The following is a 24943-nucleotide window of genomic DNA, read 5'->3' on the forward strand; positions in this document are numbered from 1 at the left end:
CCTAAAGAACAAGAAGACGTTCAAGCTGATGAAGCTTGTGCCGCATGCATCTTGGTGCCGCATGCATCTTGGAATAAATTCCAATATTTGCTGGCGGAGACTTGTGGCGCTGTGATTGGCTAAGAGGCATGTCGGTGTCTCCCAAATATAGAAACACAATTCAGAGCAAAAGCCTACCATAAACTGTAACCTAGCAACGACCATCATCAACTTTTTTTTTCATGTTTTTTTTCTGTGTCTGGCATTCCCAAATATGGTGTCTAGGCCAGTCTATGAGGCGTGATTATGGATCCCACCAACGCTCCAGTATATAGACCTGCCTTACCTGTCTGATTGGCTCCCTGGCAGGCATAGTTTTAATGAGGTTAGGGTTAGGGTTAAGGATAGGTCTAGGTATAGTTGCAAAAACGAGAACTGTCAATCACAGCGACTACTGACCAATCCCAGCGGGGTTTGCCAAGAGCTGGCGTGGGATCCATAATAACGCGTCTATGAGATCATCTTGATAACATCAGGGAGATCTGCTGATCCGTCGACTTCCAGCAGCATGTTCTACCTAAGTAAAAGTATCAAGTAAAAGTCTGGTCTTCAAAATGTACTTGAGTAAGAGTACAAAATATACAGTAAAAAATACTCATTATGCAGTATGTCCCATTTCACAAGTTCGTCATGCGTAAAAATCTTTTATAAAATAGCAGATAAAAGCTCACAAAGCGTCACAAAGTGGCACGTTCTGAGCTTGTAGATCAGCTATTTTCAAATAGCCAAAGTATAAGGTTGAAATGGTTAATGTATGTTTTGTAATACAATTCAAACTCAAACAGTAAAGTAACTCAAGTTTTCAAATAATTGTAGTAGACTTTTTAGTACAATATTTGTCTCTGAGGTAACACAATAAGACCGGGAACGCATCTGTCATTTCAATTTTAACCATTATCTTATTCTTTGGCTATTAAAACATAGCAGATATACAAGCTCTTAGCGCGGCACCGAGAGCCTCGCCTTGAGCTTTTAGATCTGCTATTTTTGAAAAATAGTGAAAATTTGTGCAAATCTTTTAACGTATATTTTTTAAAGCGGATATTTGTAACTCAAATCTTTGCCTCTGGGGATTCTAAAGAACAGGGAAAACTGTTGCGCCCGTCTTTGTCCTTTGGTCAAGGTTGACTACAGGTGCGGTGGTCTCAAAAACATAAAGGTAAACTGGCAGAAAGAGACTCGCTCATAGCATAAAAAATAAGGAAAACTCCTTAAACAGCCTTCAGAAAATATACTTTATTTATTTTATATAATGCTCATCTTGTGCTCGGATGCTCTTAGTGATTTAAAAAAGCAAACGTTTCAGTCCTCCTAGGACCTTCGTCAGTGCTATGATAGCACCGATTTTTGAAAAACACATTTTTGGATATTACTCCTACAGATTGCCATGCAAGGCCTAAGAAGAAATGGCGCCCCTTTTCACATTGGCTTATTATATCGCCACCAGGAGGCCGCAATAACCTACCTGACCTGGCCGAGACCTTTGCTCCGAGGAGCACTTTTTCTAGTAATACACTACACGTACAGTACACGTTTGTTCTGTACACTACACGTACAGAACAAATACACTACACGTACAGAACATACAGAAACATGAACAGACAAGAAATAGCAATCTGTATTGCTAGTCCACCCCCTGACCCAAGTGTCATTTATAAGGGGGTTTGAGAAAACATAAGATAACAGATCTTCAGATCAGATCTAATCTATTCAGCTGTTCTGGTACAAGCAGCAAAACCTTTAACATAACTCTGGAACCAGCTAACTCCAAAAAAAATCAGGAACTGAAAATAAAATAAAAAACTGTGGGAGAAGTAGCGCGACAAAATAAAGTGTATCTAGAAGAATAAAGATGATCTATTACTATAGTCTGGTTGCCCTATTCTGGCAACCACACTAATAAAGTGGGAAGAGTACTACTGTGTAATTAGTGTGGTTGCCCTTTTAGGGCAACCACACTAATTACACACACATTTCAGTGTGTATTCAGAATATGTAACCACTTTAACTTTGGTATCCCAATTTTGGGCATGGAATTAAAAATAAAAAAAGTTTTGAAAATTGCTGATCTACAAGGTAACAACATTTTGCAGACTTAAACGCATCTGCAAAAATCTGAATGATTTCAACAAGCTTCATCAGAGAACGCGGTTACACGGGATCCACAACTCAATACTGCCGTCAAGAGAATTGGGAATTGTGTCTGATCTTGTGCCAGTGTCAGCTTCCCTTTTTCTCTTCCAGAGACAGATGAGTGGACAGATACAGCTGTTGAACACAGACAACACTGTGCAGACTGGCAAACCATATGGAGAGACATAGATGCCTGCGACTTGAGCAACCGAGAGAAACAATACAGGAGCCCAGCAAATGAAGTGCCAGAAGGTCACAGGCCATAAAACTAGTGACTCTCTCTCTGGAGTCTCTGGTCTACGTGGAGTCTCTGGTCTACGTGGAGTCTCTGGTCTACGGTTGATGACGCGGCTTACCGAAATAATCAATATGGGTAACACAAGTCCAAAAAAGAAGCGGGAAACCATCACTGTTTTCACCACAACCAGTGAAGATAGGCTTTTCTGTGAGATGATATCGTAATTCTCGATACAAAGGGTTCCATTCGTCCCGTCGTTTTTCTGCATCTCCATAGTAAATAAGGAAGGCACGGCTAAACCAGCTCCCAGGAACCAGCTGAGAAGGACCGTACTGCCACCCCTCTTGGGGAGGACGCACGTAGGGACACACCAGCGCACGTTCCAGAGGATTATGATGAGTGTGGTGGAGAACATGTTGACAAACGTGACGTAGGAGCCCAGCTTGCACATGGCGTTTCCAAACTCCCAGGAGAAGTAATTGAAAGCTCTGATCAGAGACAGAGGAAGAAAGAGGCAGCGGATGAGATGTGTGATCGCCAAGCCGAGGATCTGTGTCCATCGGGCCAGTTTTGGCTTGTATTTGAAAAGGGCCACGATCACAGCCAGGTTGAGCGGCAGCCCGAGTAGAGCGAAAGAGTACGCCGACACGTACAGGAGTCTGAGCGACTTGGCCAGTTGCTCATCAATCGGTTTGATCTTTTGATTTGGATGATCGATGGTCCCCTCCAAGCTCCAATCAGGAGGATCGGTATAGTCATAATCTATATTATAGTAGTTGTCCGCCATGTAATCCATGACCTTGAGAAAGGAAGAACAAAAATATATATACTGGTCAAACCGATGTTATTTGTGACAGGAATATAACTTCTATATAAGGAAAAAAGTTCAAAAAATTCAGAAATGCACACACACTGGCCACTGTGGCCAGGAGTTCAGAGGTACTATATCAGAAGAAAAACAAGTGGGTGTTGTAGATCTGCTATTTGTGAAATAGAACAACCTAAAACTAAATAAAATCTTTGAAAATGATTATAATAACATGAATGTAAGGTTGACAAAGATACATACATAGGCTACAGTGCGTGGGTTGAGATGCAATCGGCGTGCTGATTTAAAATCGGATTAATCTGCAAAAAGAGAAAGAAACAAATATCCATAAAAGAAGTGAACTTGAGGTTAATGTGAGCACTAGGAGTAGGAGGTGGCCGTTGCCATCGCCTGCATCCCCAAATGACATCCCTGAAGGAGTTGTCATTTCCTCTTAACAGTTTGCAAAAACAAGGCACGGTGGCACAAATGTATACAAAATAATTCTAAAAGGATAACCCGATAAGCCCTTCCATTAAGGTCCTGTATTCAATTCATCGAGACATTTAAAGACAAACAATAATACAATAATATGCACAAAAAAAAACATCATATTAGTAGTAATAAGAAAGAAAGATATTTACAGTAAACAGTTGAGGGGTCATTCTTGGTGTTAAGCTTAGACTTTTTACTTTTTACAGGGGCCAGTTACAATTTGCAGCCACCTGTAGGTGCTCTTTTAGAGTGGTTTTGAAGGAGGGTAATGAGTCACACTTTTTTTATGGCTGTTGGTAGGGCATTCCACATTCTGGCAGCATAGAAGCAGAACGAATTTGACCTCATTTTACTTATTTTACTTACATTTACTTACTGGAGTATTTCCAATTGTCCATACTTTTACTTCTACTCCACTACATCTCAGAGGCAAATATTGTACTTTTACTCCACTACAATTATTTGAAAACTTTAGTTACTAGTTACTTTGCAGATATGAATTGTTACATTGTAAATCATACATTAACCACTTTAGCCTATTTTATACCTAGGCTATATGAAAATAGCCGCTACAAGCTCACAACGTGTCGTATCGCGATGCGTTGTGAGCTTGTAGATCTGCTATTTTCAAACATTGCACTGCTTTTACTTTTGGTACTTTAAGTACATTTCAATACCAATACTTTTGTACTTTTACTGAAGTAAATTTTGAATTCCAGACTTGTACTTGTAAAAGAGTACTTCTACAGTACATTGCAGTATTGATACTTTTACTTAAATAAAACATTTGAGTACTTTTTCCACCACTGATATTTGTGAATCAGTGGTTCTCAAAGTGGGGTCCTTGGTGGGGTTCCAGAGGGTCCCCAGCTAAATTTGTTAATACAGCATTACATTAATTATAACCACATTATCCATTTTTACGTTGGCCATTAAAAAATAGCAGATTTACAATTGTGCACCGTGTGTGTGAGAGTGAGAGTGAGAGTGAGAGAGAGAGAGAGACTGACTGACTGACTGACTGACTGACTGACTGAATATTAATTTATCTGATCTGCATAATCACAACGCGTCACAATGAGACAAGATATAAATGTTTTTACTTTGGTACTATGTAAATATATATTTTATGTCAATACTTTGAAGAACTTGAAGATACTTTATGTAGGTCTACTTTTACTCATTGACATGGGTAAAGATTTTGAATACAGGCATTTTACGTGTAAGTATTCATGTATTGTAGTATTGCTACTTTTACTTTGTAAAAACAGCTGAGTATTTCCTCCACTCTGCATTAAACAGACTGTAGTGCAAACAGCAGGGTGCTGGACAACACGCACAACCCTGCTGTCTGTATTTACACTCAGAAATGCATTTTTATTCACTTACAAGGATTATCCACACACATTGTACATTAGCAGTTGTTGTTCTTACCTTGGCTGTGTTTTCTAGCAGAATAAATGACAACTGCAAAGGTCCAGAGAGGAGAAATGCAGCTCATGTGCAGACACCCAGTCAGCTCATGCACTTCTGTGTATGAGTATCTAAACAACACTTACAGGAAGAAGGGTGAAAGAATGTCTATGGGTGTATTGTTCAGGTGAGAGTGACTGACAGGGGTGAGCAGGTCATGGCCACTTGTCAGGCTGACTTGAAAAGGAAGGAAGCAAGCTCTCATGAGACGAGTTTTCGAAGTACAGGGTGCACGGTTCAGGAGGATAAAGTTCATAGAAAGGAATACCAGCACTCATAAGTCCTTTTAGGCTCTTATTTATTTAGGTCATAGCTCCCCAGCAGCAGCATCAAAACCGGACGTTTCGGCCCAGAGGCCTTCTTCAGCGTGTAATGACATCACACTGTTTTTGTGTCACTTATAAAGGGACCTTGGTGCCACGCACAGAGCGGTCCGGGTAACAACAAAATAAGACCGTCACTTTTTTAACAAGAGGGGTCCCCATAATACAGAAAATACATACATATATCGAAAAAGAAAATTACAAAAAATAACACAATTTTTTTAGCAATAAAGCACCATTTTTTTCAACCTTTGTCTGTGCGAGTCCCTCTGTACTCCTCCAGACAGACTCAGATTTCCTTCAAGACTTACACATTCATCAAAATTTGCAAATTTTTTAATTTTTTAAATACTGAAGTATACACAGTGTTAATCGAAAAAGAGGCATTAATCACTCATTGTCACATCATCAATTCATTGCTCTAAAAAATAAACTCATTTCACTCTCAAGTGGTATACTCTGTCTGTTTTACACACAATAAATACTATAAGAAGCATCCTAGTAAAAGTTCTTCATTTAGACCTTTAGGGTGTTCTGTTTGGAGGGAGTGTATCCACCATGCCTCTCGTTGCAATAGCAGTTTTTACACGATCACCACCTCTTTTTAAGGGCAGTACTGCCTCAATACCCTGAAACCTTAAAGCACAGACTTCATGTCCCACCGCATTAAAATGTCTAGCCACAGGAGATTTTTCATCCTTGTTTCTAATATTACTTTTATGTTCTGAAATTCTAACTTTAAGTTCTCTTCTGGTTTTACCCACATAACAAAGGCCACAAGGGCATTTTAGTAGATAGACCACAAACTTAGTTTTACAGGTGATGATGCTTTTAACATCAATCTTTTTTCCTGAATGTGGATGTAATACATGATTCCCTCTGATCATTGCATTGCAATGAACACAGTTGTAACACGGAAAGTTGCCCGTAGGCAAATCAGACATGAAATGTTGTGGTGGAACATGACAGTCTGCCCTCACTAGAGAGTCCCTCACATTTTTGGCACGTTTGTGTGCAAAGATGGGGGGCTCCTTGAAAACATGACCTACATTAGGATCCCTCGATAACACATACCAGTATTTTTTAACAGAATTCTTAATATCAATACACAAAGGGGAACAGGTTGTGGACAAAACTATCTTAGACTCCCCTGCACGAGCAGGTTTTGGAGTTAACAAGCTAGACCTCTCTTTCTCTCGAGCTCTCTGTACATTAACACTCAGCACTTTATCACATAACCTTTAGTTTTGAAACGATCGCACAAGTCCTTAGCTTGTCTTTCGAAAGCACCGTCAGTACTGTAAATTATTTTCATCCTCAATAGTTGACTGTAAGGTAAGCTTCTCTTTAACCCTGATGGGTGATAACTAGAAAAATTTAGGTAATTGTTTCTATCAGTTTGTTTTCTGTAGACACAAGTAGAAATCTTATCTACCTCTCTCTGTACTAATACATCCAAGAATGACACTGATTCTCTACTAAACTCTAAAGTGAAGGATATCGATGGCATTCTAGAATTAATATAAACCTTAAACTCCTCCAACTGTTCCACTGACCCAGAGAAAATGAAAAAAACGTCATCAATATATCTAAACCAAAATTTTAACCAAGGGGAAAAAGGATTGTTATTGTACACAAAGTCACACTCAAATTTTCCCATAAATAAATTGGCATAATTTGGGGAGCAAGGACTTCCCATGCTCACCCCTTGACACTGTAAATAATAAGAATTCTCAAATTTGAAATAATTTTTGTTTAACACAAGTCGAGTCAGGCTGACCATATAAGGAGAATGGAATGAGGAGGCAGAGGCATGAGAGCTCGATTTAACCCCGGTGGGGTATATTTACTGAAGAGATTTGTGTGTGTGGTACACAGTTGATTCTTGGACGCACACGGTTCGTTGAGGGCTGCAGAATGGTGGTGGTTCAGGAGGTTTTGGTTTGGGAGGTGACAGGCAGCCATGGTTTGGCTTGGTGATCTGGCCATGAGGAAGTGAGTACCTACCTACTGTAAGTAACCTCCCACACCTGTGCGTGGCAAGTGCACAACCTGCCATTCACTCAGGCTTGATTGGGTGTTCGTGAGGAGGGGAGGGGAGGGGAAAGGAGAGGAGAGGAGAGGAGAGGAGAGGAGAGGAGAGGAGAGGGCCTAGATGTGAGGGCCGCGAAGCGACACAAACCTCTAGTCACTTTTATTTAAACACTGAGTACAGTTGAACCCCTACTGATACTGACATGATACTGACTATGATAATGACCATGATACTGACATTATACTGACATGATACTGACCATGATACTGACATTATAGTGACATCCTACTGACATGATACTGACATTATAGTGATATCCTACTGACATGATACTGACAATATACTAACCATGATACTGACATTATACTGACCATGATACTGACATTATACTGACCATGATACTGACATTATACTGACCATGATACTGACATTATACTGACCATGATACTGACATTATACTGACCATGATACTGACATTATACTGACCATGATACTGACATTATACTGACCATGATACTGACATTATACTGACCATGATACTGACATGATAATGACCATGATACTGACATTATACTGACCATGATACTGACATGATAATGACCATGATACTGACATGATAATGACCATGATACTGACATGATAATGACCATGATACTGACATGATAATGACCATGATACTGACATTATACTGACCATGATACTGACATGATATTGACCATGATACTGACATGATAAAAAAAAGAAATCCACATTTATTCCACCTAAGCACAGAAATTCCTCTATAGACACGTATTGTAGATTGGTGGAACATGATGTTTCCCAGCTTCTTAGAAATAAGCAGAAGCACAAGGTGACTAACAACCTATCTAAACAACAGCGTGAAGCACTACTGGAACTTAAAGATGATTCATCTATTGTGGTACAATCTGCAGACAAAGGGGGCGCCATTGTACTCTTAGACAGGGACGCTTATGTTGGTGAAATACACGCTCAGCTTACCAATGAGGTTTTTTATAAGAAACTGAGTGTCAATCCGACTCCAGGGTTTAAAAAAACACATTCATGGCACTCTCAAACAGTTTTTTGATACAGGGGATATCAGCAAGAGTGAATATGAATATATGAGAGTTGACTGTCCAGTTACACCTGTCATTTATACTTTGCCCAAAATTCACAAAAAATCCACTACTGTTCCTCCTGGTAGACCCATTGTTTCAGGAATTCTCTCTCACAGAAAATATATCATCTTTTGTAGACTATTTTTTAAAGCCACATGTTCTCTCACTTCCTTCTTATGTGAGAGACTCGAGTGATTTCATTCAGGTTCTACAAACTATAGAAACTGTAGAAAACGACTCACTATTAGTTACACTCGATGTAGAGAGTCTATATACAAACATTCCTCACCAAGGTGACTTAGAGGCTATTGCATTTTTTTTTAACCAGAGGACGGAGTGCATACCGAGTACTACACGCATCAAAGAGCTCACTGAAGTAGTACTCACAACAAACTTTTTCTTGTTTAAGAATGAGTTTTATTTACAAAAATGTGGCACAGCCATGGGAAGTAAGATGGCCCCAAATTATGCCAACCTCTGTTGGGCTACTTGAAGCCAATCTCATTTTGAACCCGAATTGCAATCCGTTCCTGTCACATTATGGAAGCGCTACATTGATGATGTTTTTCTGATTTGGACTGGGTCCCCTACTGAGCTGACAGCTTTTCATGTTTTCCTTAATCACAACAGTCAGTTTTGACAGTCTGAACAGTATGAATTTCCTTGACATCCTGGTCATCAAAGAAAACAATACTTTAAATATGAATTTGTACAGAAAGCCCACTGATCGTAATGCCCTACTACATGGTGACAGTTATCATCCCACACCTCTAAAAAAAAAGGTATCCCCATGGTCCAATTCAAAAGAATCCGCAGGATTTGTAGTCAAGATGACTCTTTCCAGGTACATGCTGAAGACCTAGAGTGTCGTTTTAAACAGCGTGGCAATCCAGTCCAATGGATTCAACCTGCTGCAGATCAATTTAATAGATGTACTCAACTGGAATGTTTAAAACCCAAAGAGAGAACAGACAGAACTGAAAAACACATCAAGTGTTTGTTTTGTTCTCCTCTGGGTCACCATTTTGAAAAACTGATCAGGAGGCATTGGTACATTTTAAACTCAGACCCTCTTGGTAAGTCTTTTGCAGTCCCTCCCCGCATTGTGTATAAAAGACCACCAAATTTGAGGAACCTACTGGTTAGGTCACACTTACGTCAGGCAACTCCCACACATTTTCTTAGTAACATTCCAGATGGCAATTACAAATTACAAATGCGGCAGATGCGCTCAATGCAGTTTTACTTATAAATGTCACACTTTTAATCACCCTGTAACAGGTCAATGTTTTAAGATCAGAGGCGTCATCAGTTGCACCACACCCAATATCATCTACATGATCAAATGTGTATGTGGGCTTGCTTATATTGGCAAAACATTAAGACCCCTGAAAACGAGGATCTCAGAACGCAGGAGTGACATTAGAACTAAGGATTTTAGAAATCCTGTGGCAGCACATTTTCATCAAGCCCAACACCGCATCTCTTCACTGAAATATATAGGCATTGAGCGTGTCACATTATCATGACATTGATGCTTTACTCCTCAAAAGGGAAGCTTATTGGATTTCCACTTTGGACACAGTGAAAAGAGGTCTAAATGAATCTTTTGATATCAGGCCATTTCTGTAAACCCCCTTATTAGGCCTATTTATATTTTAGGTTCCCCTCTTTTGATTTTACTGGGTATTTACCCCTTACCTTTCAATGTTGAATTCTTTGCTATTGCCTAGAAGGCCTTATGATATTTGTAAGTGTATGTGGTGCAGTGACTTACTTTCTCCTTTCTCTTTTTGTGATCTTCCATAGGGTGCTGGTGACAGGATTTCCTTCCACCTGGTGCAGCAGTATAGGACGTTTCTCTTGAGCCTTGGCCTGCATTAGTTGTTCTCTTGTTCCCTTATACAATTGTTTAGCCTTTTACTTGTCTTCTGTCTATTAGTGTTTTCACACACCTTCAGAACACCTGTAATAGAGTACGCTCTTAGAGCTGACATTGTTTTGTTTATCTCCCTGAGATTATTATGATACTTATGTTGAGTGATTTAGTGGCGATCCCCCCTATTATTTAGACCCTGTTTAAACAATTACAATCTCATGTCCTATGCTGCAGCATGTCACTGTGTCCCCCTTTGTTTTTTTAGTACATTTTCTATATATTTATAACTAAATGTATTAATCTTGGGAAACTTTAAATGTATTTTTGTTTATTTCTATTCTTGGATCCTGGGATGGGTACACACTGTTTATCTCCAGATATTCTTTACTTTATGCATTAGCCAACCTCCTGATTGAGTTGGCAGTGACCTCACTTGCCCTATTGGGGTGAGCCTCTCATTGCATAGTAGTACCTATATAAACCTCTGTGTATGCCCTATTCCACTATATGTCCTGATGAAGGCCTAAACAGGCCGAAACGTTGACGAGCAATACATTCTGGAGCTTTTTTGCAACTACCAGTGTGCAGACTTTATTCTTTTTCATTATACTTTGTTTGTCTAAGCACCTGGACCAACGGATGTGCGTGCATTACCTTTTTCATACTGACATGATAATGACCATGGTACTGGCCATGATACTGATCATGATACTGAGCCTCATACTTGCCAGGAAACAACCATTTGAGGAGTTATTACATTATGAACTGTTATTACGTTATGAGCAGCTACGCAAGGTTCTTAATGTAAAACATTATTACGTTATTAGGTTATGCAAAAATCTGTTATTATGTTATGCACTCAGGATTGTATTACATTATGAGCTTTTATTACATTTAGTTTATTACATTATGAGCCGTTATTACATTATGAGCCGTTATTACATCATGAGTTGCTACAGGCCTAGTAGTAACCTGACCAGTTTGTTTTGAGAGGTCTGCAGTTTAGTTTTAAATGCCTTTGAGGAACGTACCACGAGGTGCATGCATAGTCGAAATGACATTGGATGAGTGCTCCTGCTAGTGTCCTCAGTGTGTACTGACCACCGAGGAGATCCTGAATCTAAAACGTGTTCTTTGGTTGACTTTTCTCATAACTTTTGTTGCCATTTTTTCACTTGAAACGTTGGCCTCTAAGATACAACCCAGGTAGGTAATTTCATCCTTCCTTGTGATGACATTGTTGCCCACTTTGACTGCTAAATTTGTTAATACAGCATTACAATAATTATAACCAAATTATTCATTTTTACGTTGGCCATAAAAAAAAGTAGCAGATGTACAAGTGCGCAGCGTGGCACGAAGTGAAGAAAACTTTGTAGATCAATATTACGAAACAAAGCCTACATGGGTATGGGTAAAGGTTTTGAGTACAGGCATATTACGTGTAAGTATTTATGTATTATTGTATTGCTACTTTTAGGGCGCGCTCCCACCACACTTTTATTTTACCTCTGGGGCGGAATCTGCCAATGCTTTGTCAATGCAAATGCGTGGATTCTTGGAAAAAATCCGCAAGACCGCGCATTTGCATTGACAAAGCATTGGCAGATTGCACCCCAGAGGAAAAATAAAAGTGCGGTGGGAGCGCTTCCTTACTTAAAACATCTGAGTACTTCCTCCACTCTGCATTAAACAGACTTTAGTTTAAACAGCAACAGGCACAACCCTGCGGTATGTATTTACACTCAGAAATGCATTTTTATTCACTTATAAGGATTAGCCACACACATTTTACATTAGCGGTTGTTGTTCTTACCTGTGTTTTCTAGCAGAATAAATGACGACTGTAAATGTCCGGAGAGGAGAAATGCAGCTCATGTACACACACCCAGTCAGCTCATGCACTTCCTCCAATAGAGACAGTGACAGTGAGTATCATGGTCAGTATATCATGTCAGTATCATGGTCAGTATCATGGTCAGTATCATGACAGTATCATGGTCAGTATCATGTCAGTATCATGGTCAGTATCATGGTCAGTATCATGGTCAGTATCATGGTCAGTATCATGGTCAGTATCATGTCAGTATCATGGTAAGTATCATGGTCAGTATCATGTCAGTATCATGGTCAGTATCATGTCAGTATCATGGTCAGTATCATGGTCAGTATCATGGTCAGTATCATGTCAGTATCGTGGTCAGTATTGCCATCTGTATTGGGGTACTCAGAAAATATATCTATTAACTTGTGTTGTCCTTGCTTACTGTAAATCACTCTGGATTAAGAGCGTGTGCTAAATGCCTAAATTGTAAATTGTTAAGGAAACAACAATGAGACAGACAACAACTCAGATCTTAAAGTATGAGAGATTTAAAAGTATTTGAATACTGGAACCAAACATGTTGCAACACTCTGCCAGCACTGCCGCCTCCTTAAATACACTACATACAGAACACAGAAACATGAATAGACAATAAATAACAATCTGTATTGTTAGTCCACCCCCTGACCCAAGCGTCATTTATAAGGGGGTTTGAGAAAACATAAGATAACAGATCTTCAGATCTAATCTATTCAGCTGTTCTGGTACAAGCAGCAATACCTTTAACATAACTCTGCTGTCCGGCAGGAACCAGCTAACTCCAAAATGTTCATTTTTCATGAAAAGAAAAAAAGAAAAGAAAAAAAAATGGAGTTAGGAAGTTTTGTTCATCATTGATAAGAACAGCTGAATGGACCTCCAAGCTCACAATGAGGTTGGAGGTCAAAAGGGGGTGGAGCCTGGAGTCAGGTAAACCAGCTAACTCCACCCCCCTTTGCTGGAGTTGGCTGGTTTAGCAGAAAGTTTGAGGATCAACGATAAGTACCATGCCCTCAAGACGAGATGTAAATCTCATCCAACTTTTCCACAACTGTTTATGGAGGGAGGGTTTATTTATTGTTTTAATATTTGAGTTAATTTAAATGTTCACATATCAGAATTCTTCGACAGTGTCATGGTCCGTATCATGTCCATCAGGCTATCATATCAGTGTCATGGTCAGTAGCAGGAACGGTAAGAAATACCAAGGTGCTGACCTTCAGGAACAATCTTAAAAAGGAGGAAAGAAGTTGCACACTCTGGCTCGATATGCACTTATGCAGTGATGTACTGTATTTGATTGATGTTTCGGCCTGTTGGCCTTCCTCAGAATCAACAACATGTATCAGTGTCAGTATCATTTTAGTATCATGGTCATTATCATGTCAAACAAGCTGAAAATGGGTTGATATGTGATGCATTGTTAGCTTGTAGATCTGTTCTTTCAGCAGTGTAGAAAGACACTCCATGCCATCTTACCTTTTCTATCTTTTATAAATATAACAATCGTTTCTGACCGCAATTCAGTCTGTCAGAAAATACCCTGCAGTGCAAACACTTGAAAAGTGAGGTGCGACACAATGTTGAAAAGGTTTTATTTTGTTTACACAAGACTAGGCCACATGAACCGGCCACAAGGATTGGATGGTGACATCACACACACTCCCTTAATCTATCCTTAGCAGTGAACACTGATCAAAAAAACTTTAGTTTTAGCTATTAATGACAATATCATAAAAGGCTGCCAAAAAAGCCTACTGTAATATTAATACTTGATTATAGAAATTTTAAAAAATGTCAGTCTCTCTCTCTCTCTCTCTCTCTCTCTCTCTCTCTCTCTCTCTCTCTCTCTCTCTCTCTCTCTCTCTCTCTCTCTCTCTCTCCAACACATACACGCACGCACACGCACGCGCACACGCACACGCACAAGTACTACAAGGAACTCTCATGCTTGTCCTGATTTGTGCTACTTGTGCAATCTTCCTTCGTGTCTGGACTTGTGTCAGCTTCCTCCTTTCCCTTCCAGAGACAGATGAGTGGACAGATACAGCTGTTGAACACATGCAACACTGTGCAGACTGGCAAACCATACGAAAAGACACCGTTGCCTGTGACTTGAACAACCGAGAGCAACAATACAGGAGCCCAGCAAATGAAGTGGCAGATGGTCACAGGCCATAAAACTAGTGACTCTCTCTCTAGAGTCTCTGGAGCAACGTTCTGTCTCTTACGCTTTCTGAAGCGGCTCATCACAATAACAAGAATGGGAAACACAAGTCCAAGAAGGAAGCGGGAAACCATCGCGGCTTTGATGACATTGTCATTCTCCTTACAATCGGTTCCATTGGTCCTGTCGTTTTTCTGCAGCTCCCTGGACAGTAAGGAAGGCACGGCTAAAACAGCTCCCAGGAACCAGCTGAGAAGGACCGTACTGCCGGACACATCAGGGAGGCATGTTTTAGGGACACACCAGCGCACGTTCCAGAAGGTTATGATGAGCGTGGTGGAGAACATGTTGACAAACGTGACATAGGAGCCCAGCTTGCACATGGAGCTTCCAAACTCCCAGGAGAAGGAATTGAAAGCGCTGATCAGATACAGAGGAAGGAAGAGGCAGCGGATGAGATGTGTGATCGCCAAGCCGAGGATCTGTGTCCATCCGGCCAGTTTCTGCTTGTATTTGAAAAGACCCACGATCACAGCCAGGTTGAGCAGCAGCCCGAGTAGAGCGAAAGAGTACGCCGAGACGTATAGGAGTCTGAGCGATTTGACCAGTTGATCGTTTGATTTGATCAGTCGACCATCAGTTGGTTTGATCACTTGATTTGGATCGATGGTCCCCCAAAAATTATCAGGAGAAAGGCTGTAGTCATAATCTGGAGAAGGGGAGGTGTCCACGATGTTATCCATGACCTTGAGAAAGAAAGAACATACATTTTACATTGGTGCTACAAATGTATGGACTCATACAAAGCACAGCCACAATTCACTGTCACATGTCAATTTGTAGATCTGCTATTCAGGAATTAGAACAACCTGAAATAAGACAACATCTTTGAAAATGCCTGTGATATCATGAATGTAAGGTTGACAAAAAAAATCATTCATACATACAGACAGAGCGTGGATTGAGATGCAATCAGAAGCGCTGATTTAAAATCTGATTAATCTGCAAAAAGAGAAAGAAAGAAATATCAATAAAAGAGTCAATTTGGGGTTAAATGTGAGCACTGGGAGTAGGAGGTGGTCGTTGCCATCGCCTGCATCCTCAAAATGAAACCCCTGAAGGAGTTGTCATTTCCTCTATTTAACCTTGCTACTGTAGTTGCGCTCCAGGAATAAACTTCCTCCTTACAGGAAAGCTTATCGTAGCGTGTTCCTTTTTCACTGCAGTTATGTAAACTTGGCATGTTTCCCAGATTGCGTCAGTGATATTTGCGTCAGCGATATTTGCGAATCGGTGGTTCTCAATGTGGGGTCCTTGAGGGGGTTCCAGGGGGTCCCCAGCAAACTGTGTTAATACTGTACAGCATTACTATCATTTTAACCACATTATACATTTATACATTGGCCATTAAAAAACAGCAGATGTACAGTACAAGCGTGCAGCGTGGCACAAAGTGGAGCAAACTTTGTAGATCATTATTACGAAACAGCCTTTTTTACACTTTGTCCATTTGATAATTGCCAATCTACATGCTCACAACGCGTCATGATGCAACATGTTGTGAGCTTTTAGATCAGATAATTTTGAAAAAGGTTTTTACAATTATAATTTTTTTAAACTTTATTTTGGTGCTATGTATGTTTATTTCAATACTTAGGCCTATGTAGGTCTACTTTTACTCATTGACATGAGTGAAAGTTTTGAATACAGGCATTATACGTGTAAGAATTTATGTATTATGGTATTGCTACTTTTACTTAAGTAAAAATATCTGAGTATTTCTTCTGCACGAAACAGATTTTAGTGCAAACTGCAGGGCGGTGGACAATATAGTTTTCTTTAAAACTATAAAACAAGACCGCCAGGTTTTACTTTAACTTTTTTTCAGTGCAACACACACAACCCTGCTGTCTGTATTTACACTCACAGAAATGCATTTTTATTGACTTATGAGGATTAGCCATACACATTTTATATTAGTGGTTGTTGTTCTTACCTTGGCTGTGTTTTCCAGCAGAATAAATGACGACTGTAAAGGTCCAGAGAGGAGAAATGCAGCTCATGTGCAGACACCCATCAGCTCATGCACTTCTGTGAAGACGCTGTCTAAACAACAGTTATACAGGAAGGAGGGACTTGGATTTCCTCCGATTAGAGAGTGATGCATAGAGTGGTTCTCAAACATTCTTATCATCATAAACTCTGATTGAGGGTATAGTTGAGGGGCAAGACACAGACAGCTGCCTTGCCCAGCTCTGTCTGAACATGAGGAACCTTGAGCATTAAAACATCAATGGAGCGGGACATTTTTCTGTGTCAGCATGGAACAAGTATAAGCAGGGAGCATTCCAGCAATTTTTCAGCCAAGGAACCTGAGAAGAGAAGATTTGTGTAAAAAATAATGTATAAAATGCACAATTTTTCTAAATTGTTCAAAAACAGCAGCTCTACAAGCTCACAATATGTTGCTTTACGACGTGTTTTTTTTTTTTTTTTTTTGTGGCTGATCTACAAGCCACAGGAATTTCTGCAGTAGCCTAGCCAATTAGTGTGGGAGTGAAGAGCTAAGAGGTAAGTATGTCCAAGTCAAAACAAGACAAAAATAACTATATAGTATTATACACTAATCATAACTGAGAATAGCCTACCATGAGAGGATGCATGAGTCACTGGTCTACAGAGTTGTGTGGTACAATAACATCATTAATTATTTGACGATATTAGGGCATTATAGCCAAGTGGTCCTCATTTTTCTTTATTCAAGATACCCTGTTTGTACACCTTGTAACTACAAGAGTGTCCATTTGTACACTCTTGTAGTACAGACCTTTTAGGGTCAATTTAGATCCAAACTATCAGTCATTTTGCTGGGGAGCCCCTTGAAGCCCTTCAAGGAGCCCTGGGGGTCCCCAGACCCCACTCTGAGTATCACTACTAGCCTATATGTAAGACTGGCACCTATTGTAAACTATTTACTAAATAATTACCCGGGCCAGATATCGTCGCTGGCGGGCCAGTTCTGGCCCACGGGCCGCCTGTTACCTAACACTGCTGTAGTATGATCAAATAGGGCATTCATTTACAAAAAAACACAAAAAGAATATGGAGACGTTTCTGCCCTGATATGAGGTGTGGTCAGACAATGAGAATAAAGTCAATGGCAGGCGAGGGACCTGAAAACTGAGACAGGAAAAGATAAAAAACAGTGAGGGCTGCCAACTTTTCAGAATACATTGGAGTGAGATGTGGTGGCGTATGCTGCAAACTTTTTTTGATTTATTGTTGTACTTAAGTAAAGATTTTTTATTTACATCCATTCCTGCAGTTTCTTAACTCCTTTCCCCAACCAGGTATTACAACTGGTATGTTAGGTGGACTATATTTATTTCAAATATAACCCTGAAGAATTAAATCAAGTCATGTTGAGGTAGGGGTGGGGTATTCTATGTGTTGTATTGGCCCCTTACAGATAATTCATTGAGTGAACATTATTATAGATATTTTAATGTTAAAAATATAACTTTCTTTAACCCTCCAAAATTAAATCAAGTCATTTCAAAGCATAAAACAATGCAGTCAGCAGTTCTAAGCTGTAATAATACATTTTTGGCAGGTTTTAAACAGCATTTTATGGTTGTCGGCCTGCTGCCACTTTAAATATATTTAAACTGGTAAAAAGGACTGGTTATAGTCTGTGACAGAGCACAGGGCCGGACTGGGACAGTGATTCAGGTCGGGAGTCATGCACCCTTACAGGCCATCCTACCCACACACTGCCTCTTAATAGCCTTTTTTCTTTCTTTTTTGATAAAATATTAACATTACAATTACAAATAGCAGGACAAAATGCACTTACTGGAAAAATAAAATAAGAATGTAATAAATAAGCTTGAGGTTAGACTTTAGGCCAGTGGTTTTCAACCCTTTTCATATCAAGGCCCATTATTTATTCGGCATTTGAGCCACGGACCACCATTTGATGAGATTTAGCCTCTCAGACCCAAACATTTGAATATTTGTTATCGTTCGATACGATTTCGTCCAGAATTCCATGCTGTATTGATGTGGTACCACATAGGAGAGAAAGCGCAGTATGCGAGTGTGGCGAGCCTGAGCAGACAGCCGAACATATAATCACCACCTGTCCTCTGTACAGACCTCCTTCAGAGGCTGGGCTCTTCCAAGTGGGACCAGAGACGGGAGCGTGGCTTTGTGACACTGAGCTGGACATATGACAACGATACACGAAAGAAGAAGATGTATGTAATGGTAAAATAAAAGTTATCCTATGCATTACTCACACAAAAATGTGTTAGTTGAATTTCATAATATATTTCCTTTGAATCTGTGTATGTAAATGGTATTAAATCTTTAGGTTATTTACAGTGGAAACCTTTGTGTAAAGGCCAGTCCACACCAATCATTCGCAACGCAACTTACAACTGCAATACTTGCAACCATTTCCCCAAAGGCACCGGTCTATAATTGGTCAGTCCAGACCACTGCAATTTCTTCAAGTTGCGACTAGTTGCATTGGTGTGGACTGGCCTCAACATCTTTCATGAAAAAAGAAGTTCATCTTGTGTAATGTATAGTCAATATAGGCTACATTGCCACTGCCAGTAATAGATGACATGTCTAGAGTTGCTAATTTTAACAACTTTTCTACAATACCCACCATTTTCCAAAGAGAGAGTGTCAATAATAAGAAAAACAAACATCAGTTTGTAGTGGAATGCCCCATTCGGTTCTATCTATAGTTTTGAAAAGTGTGTTTTGGTATGGGGTTATGAATGGAGTGATAAAACACAGAAAGCTACAGTACCACCGCTGCAATGCTATCACATATTTTCTAGCACTATAGGGTTGTATACCTTCTCAAAAATCACTGTGAGAATTATTCCCCTCAGGTGGTATACCCATGGCCCAAAATTTGGGGTCCTGGCTCACAGACTATAGTTTTCTTGTTCAAGAACAGAGAACATTAATTTAATTACATTAATTAGGATTTGCGTAAATGTGCCTCGATTGTGCGCAGTATCCAGATAACACAAAAAGCCCTAAGGACTTGTTTCCATTGTGGTCGTGTTAGTCATGGTCAGTATCATGGTCAGTATCATGTCAGTATCATGGTCAGTATCATGTCAGTATCATGTCAGTATCATGACAAATACGCAAAAAATGGGTTGCGATGTGATGCATTGGTTGCTTATAGATCTGTTCGTTCAGCAGTGTAGAAAGACTTGTTCTATCTTTTCTAAATATAACAATCGTTTGTGACCGCAATTTGGTCAAGAATATTCAAGAAGTTTTATTTTGTTTACACAAGACTAAGGCCACATGAACCGGTCAGAAGGATTAGACAGTGACATCACACACACTTCCTTAATCTATTCTTAGTAGTGAACACTGAACCAAAAAATGTAACGTTAGTTTTAGCTAATATCATAAAAGGGTGTCAAATATAGCCTACTGTAAAATTAATACTTGAATATCGAAAATTCACGCACGCGGGCGCACACACATACTACAAGGAAGACTCTTGTTTGTCCTTATATGTACTACTCGTGCAATCTTCCTTCGTGTCTGAACTTGTGTCAGCTTCCTCCTTTCCCTTCCAGAGACAGATGAGTGGACAGATACAGCTGTTGAACACAGACAACACTGTGCAGACTGGAAAACCATATGGAGAGACATTGATGCCTGCGACTTGAACAACCGAGAGCAACAATACAGGAGCCCAGCAAATGAAGTGGCTGATGGTCACAGGCCATAAAACTGGAGTCTCTCTTCTACTGATGACGCGGCTTACCAAAATAACAAATATGGGAAACACAAGTCCAAAAAAGAAGCGGGAAACCGTCACAGCTTTCTGTGTGTTGAAATCGTAATTCTCGATACAAATGGTTCTATTCATCCCGTAGTTTTTCTGCATCTCCATGGTAAATAAGGAAGGCCCGGCTAAAACAGCTCCCAGGAACCAGCTGAGAAGGACCGTACTGCCGGACACATCGGGGAGGCATTTGTTAGGGACACACCAGCGCACGTTCCAGAGGATTATGATGAGCGTGGTGGAGAACATGTTGACAAACGTGACGTAGGAGCCCAGCTTGCACATGGCGCTTCCAAACTCCCAGGAGAAGGAATTGAAAGCTCTGATCAGAGACAGAGGAAGGAAGAGGCAGCGGATGAGATGTGTGATCGCCAAGCCGAGGATCTGTGTCCATCGGGCCAGTTTCGGCTTGTATTTGAAAAGGGCCACGATCACAGCCAGGTTGAGCAGCAGCCCGAGTAGAGCGAAAGAGTACGCCGACACGTACAGGAGTCTGAGCGACTTGACCAGTTGATCATCAATCGGTTTGATCTCTTTATTTGTATGATCGAGGGTCCCCTCCAAGCTCCAATCAGGAGGATCGGTATAGTCATAATCTATAGTAGAGTAGTTGTCCGCCATGTAATCCATGACCTTGAGAAAGGAAGAACAAAAATATATATACTGGTCAAACCGATGTTATTCGTGACAGGAATATAACTTCACAAGGAAAAAAGTTAATTCAGAAATGCACACACACTGGCCACTGTGGCCAGGAGTTCAGAGGTACTATATCAGAAGAAAAACAAGTGGGTGTTGTAGATCTGCTATTTGTGAAATAGAACAACCTGAAACTAAATAAAATCTTTGAAAATGCCTTTAATAACATGAATGTAAGGTTGACAAAAATACATACATAGGCTACAGAGCGTGGATTGAGATGCAATCGGCGTGCTGATTTAAAATCGAATTAATCTGCAAAAAGAGAAAGAAACAAATATCCATAAAAGAAGTGAACTTGACGTTAAATGTGAGCACTAGGAGTAGGAGGTGGCCGTCGCCATCGCCTGCATCCCCAAATGACATCCCTGAAGGAGTTGTCATTTCCTCTTAACAGTTTGCAAAAGCAAGGCACGGTGGCACAAATTTATACAAAATAATTCTAAAAGGATAACCCGATAAGCCCTCAGCGCTTGTTTCCATTAAGGTCCTGTGCATTCAATTCACCGAGACATTTAAAGACAAACAATAATATACATTATGCCAAAAAAAACATCATATTAGTAGTAATAAGAAAGAAAGATATTTACAGTTAACAGTTGGGGGGTCATTCCCGGTGTTAAGCTTAGACGTTTTACTTTTTACAGGGGCCAGTTACAATTTGCAGCCACCTGTACTGTAGGTGCTCTTTTAGAGCGGTTTTGAAGGAGGGTAGGAGTCACACTTTTTTATGCATTAGGGCATTCCACATTCTGGCAGCATAGCAGCAGAACGAATTTGACCCCATTTTTGTGCCGAAACTGGGTTCAGTGAGATCAGTGGGGCTGATCTCTGGTGTTGTGCCTGTGTAAACTATGTAAACAATCATGTAAACTTGGCATGCTTCCCAAACTGCGTCAGTAATGATGTTGATATTTGCCAATGGTGTAAAGTAACTAAGTACATTAACTCAAGTACTGAGCTTAAGTGCAATTTTGAGGTATTTTTACTTACTGGAGTATTTCCAATTGTCCATACTTTTACTTCTACTCCACTACATCTCAGAGGCAAATATTGTACCTTTACTCCACTACAATTATTTGAAAACTTTAGTTACTAGTTACTTTGCAGATATAAATTGTTACATTGTAAATCATACATCAACCAATTTAGCCTATTTTATACCTAGGCTATTGTTAAATGTGAGCACTAGGAGTAGGAGGTGGCCGTTGCCATCGCCTGCATCCTCAAAATGAATCCCCTGAGGGAGTTGTCATTTCCTCTATTTAACCTTGCTACTGTAGTTGCGCTCCAGGAATAAACTTCCTTATCGTAGCGGGTTCCTTTTTCACAACAAGTATGTAAACTTGGCATGTTTCCCAGATTGCGTCAGTAATGTTGTTGATATTTGCGAATCGGTGGTTCTCAATGTGGGGTCCTTGAGGGGGTTCCAGGGGGTCCCCAGCAAAATGTGTTAATACTGTAGTGTACAGCATTACTATAATTTTAACCACATTATACATTTATACATTGGCCATTAAAAAATAGCAGATGTACAAGCGTGCAGCGTGGCACGAAGTGGAGAAAACTTTGTAGATCATTAAGAAACATAGGCTTTTTTACACTTTGTCCATTTGATAATTGCCGTCTACATGCTCACAAGGCGTCACGATGCAACATGTTGTGAACTTGCAGAGGAGATATTTTTTTTAAAGATTTTAACAAATATATATATTTTTTAACTTTCTTTGGTGCTATGTAAATATATTTGTATGTCACTTAGGCGGGCCTATGTAGGTCTACTTGTACTCATTGACATGAGTGAAAGTTTTGAATACGGGCATTTTACATACGTAAGTATTTATGTATTATGGTATTGCTACTTTTACTAAAGTAAAAAGATATGTGTACTTCTTCCAACTCTGCCCGAAACAGACTTTAGTGCAAACAGCAAGGTGGAGGACCTTATCATTTTCTTTAAAACTATAAAACACAAGACAGCCGAGTTTTACTTTAACCTTTTTCAGTGCAACACACACAACCCTGCTGTCTGTATTTACACTCACAGATATACATTTAGCGGTTGTTGTTCTTACCTTGGCTGTGTTTTCCAGCAGAATAAATAACAACTGTAAAGGTCCAGAGAGGAGAAATGCAGCTCATGTGCAGACTCCCAGTCAGCTCATGTACTTCTGTGAAGACGCTGTATCTAAACAACACTTACAGGAAGGAGGGACTTGGATTTCCTCCGATTAGAGAGTGATGCACAGAGTGGTTCTCAAACATTCTTATCATCATAAACTCTGATTGAGGGTACAGTTGAGGGGCAAGCCCTCATTTTCAATGTAGCCGAGGTAGACACAGTCCAAATCAATTACCAGTGGTGGAAAGTAACACATACATTTACTTAAGTACTGTACTTAAGTACAATTTTGAGGTATTTGTACCTTACTTGGTAACACTTTAGAATAACTATCCGTTATAAGTAGTTAATAGATCATTCATAAACTGTTAGTTAATGAGTTATTAATGCCTTGTTAAGCATTAGTTAATAGTCAGTTAAGGATTAATAACAATGCCTTATAACTACTTAATAGATAATTTATAAACCATTATTTAATGCGTTATTAATGTTTTGTTAAATATTTGTTAACAGCTAGTTAAGGACTTGTAACCATGCCTTATAGATAGTTAATAGACTACTCACAATCTATTAGTTAATGAGTTAACAATGATTTGTTAAATATGTTTTAGTAGTATGTTAAGAATTTATAAATATGCCTTGTAGATAGATAATATATCACTCACAAATGATTAGTTAACTAACTTAATAACTGTCTGCTAATGATGTATGACTGTCTTATCAATGCCTTATACATAGTTAATATATCATTTATAGACCATTTGTTAATGAGTTAATAATGTACTTGTTAAATATTTGTTAACAGTTAGTAAGGAGTTATAACTATTCCTTATAGATAAGGGATAGATTACTCACAAACTAACTACACCTTATATATGTTCAAAGGATTATGAGCAAGCTATTAGTAACTCACTTACTAATGGCTAGTTAAGTATTTGTTAATGGTTAATATATGTTATTGGGTAGTTATTCTAAAGTTGCAACTACTCCTCATTTACTAACATGAATTAAGTATTTGTTGATGGTTAATATGTGTTATTGGGTAGTTATTCTAAAGTTGCAACTACTCCTCATTTACTAACATGAATTAAGTTTTTGTTAATGGTTAATATATGTTATTGGGTAGTTATTCTAAAGTTGCAACAACTCCTCATTTACTAACATAAGTTAAGTATTTGTTAATAGTTAATATATGTTATTGGGTAGTTATTCTAAAGTTGCAGCTACTCCTCATTCACTAACATAAGTTAAGTATTTGTTAATAGTTAACATATGTTATTGGGTAGTTATTCTAAAGTTGCAACTACTCCTCATTTACTAACTATTAACAAATGCTTAACTTACCTTTTACAGATCAATTGTTAATCAGTGACACTTTGTACAACAGCAAATGGGTGGTACAGAAATTTGATGTGATACTGTGGACATATTTCACATTTTGGTACCTCAACCTTGTTCAATATTTTACAAAAGAAATATCACAAATGAAATAGTGAACACTTTATTTTTAATGAATAAAGAAAACAATACACAAATAATAAATGCATCCATCTAAAATAACAATAGCAAATAAAGAAATAGTCATATCAACAGTAATACAGTAATTAGAAATAACCAAAAGGAATACCTTCAAATCCCATCATAATCCAATTTACAGTCCAGATTACAAAGCTTTATCCAGTGGATATATATATAGCACACACATTAGCTTTAGCTT

The 24943-nt window shown here is 39.2% G+C and overlaps 1 protein-coding gene across 7 annotated transcripts in view; it reads right to left on the reverse strand.

Moving 5' to 3' along the window:
* The window catches only part of LOC311063676 (chemerin-like receptor 1), a 40201-nt gene that overhangs the window by 8120 nt on the left and 7138 nt on the right, over positions 1-24943 (reverse strand). The window contains exons 1-3 of one of the 7 annotated variants that reach the window (XM_084083212.1): positions 16569-16713; positions 15520-15574; positions 14403-15318 (exon numbers count right to left, since the gene is read on the reverse strand). In XM_084083212.1, coding sequence (XP_083939338.1) covers positions 14403-15315 — 913 coding nt within the window. In that variant the 5' untranslated portion in view covers positions 15316-15318; positions 15520-15574; positions 16569-16713. Of the gene's footprint in view, positions 1-13983; positions 15319-15519; positions 15575-16540; positions 16714-23179; positions 23279-24943 lie in introns of those variants that run through there. The other 6 variants (XM_084083207.1, XM_084083206.1, XM_084083208.1 and 3 more) reach the window with 6 other exon arrangements.

Source organism: Gymnoscopelus microlampas, assembly GCF_963454915.1.
Source record: "Gymnoscopelus microlampas genome assembly, chromosome: 2".
NCBI classification, from domain to species: Eukaryota; Metazoa; Chordata; class Actinopteri; order Myctophiformes; family Myctophidae; genus Gymnoscopelus; species Gymnoscopelus microlampas.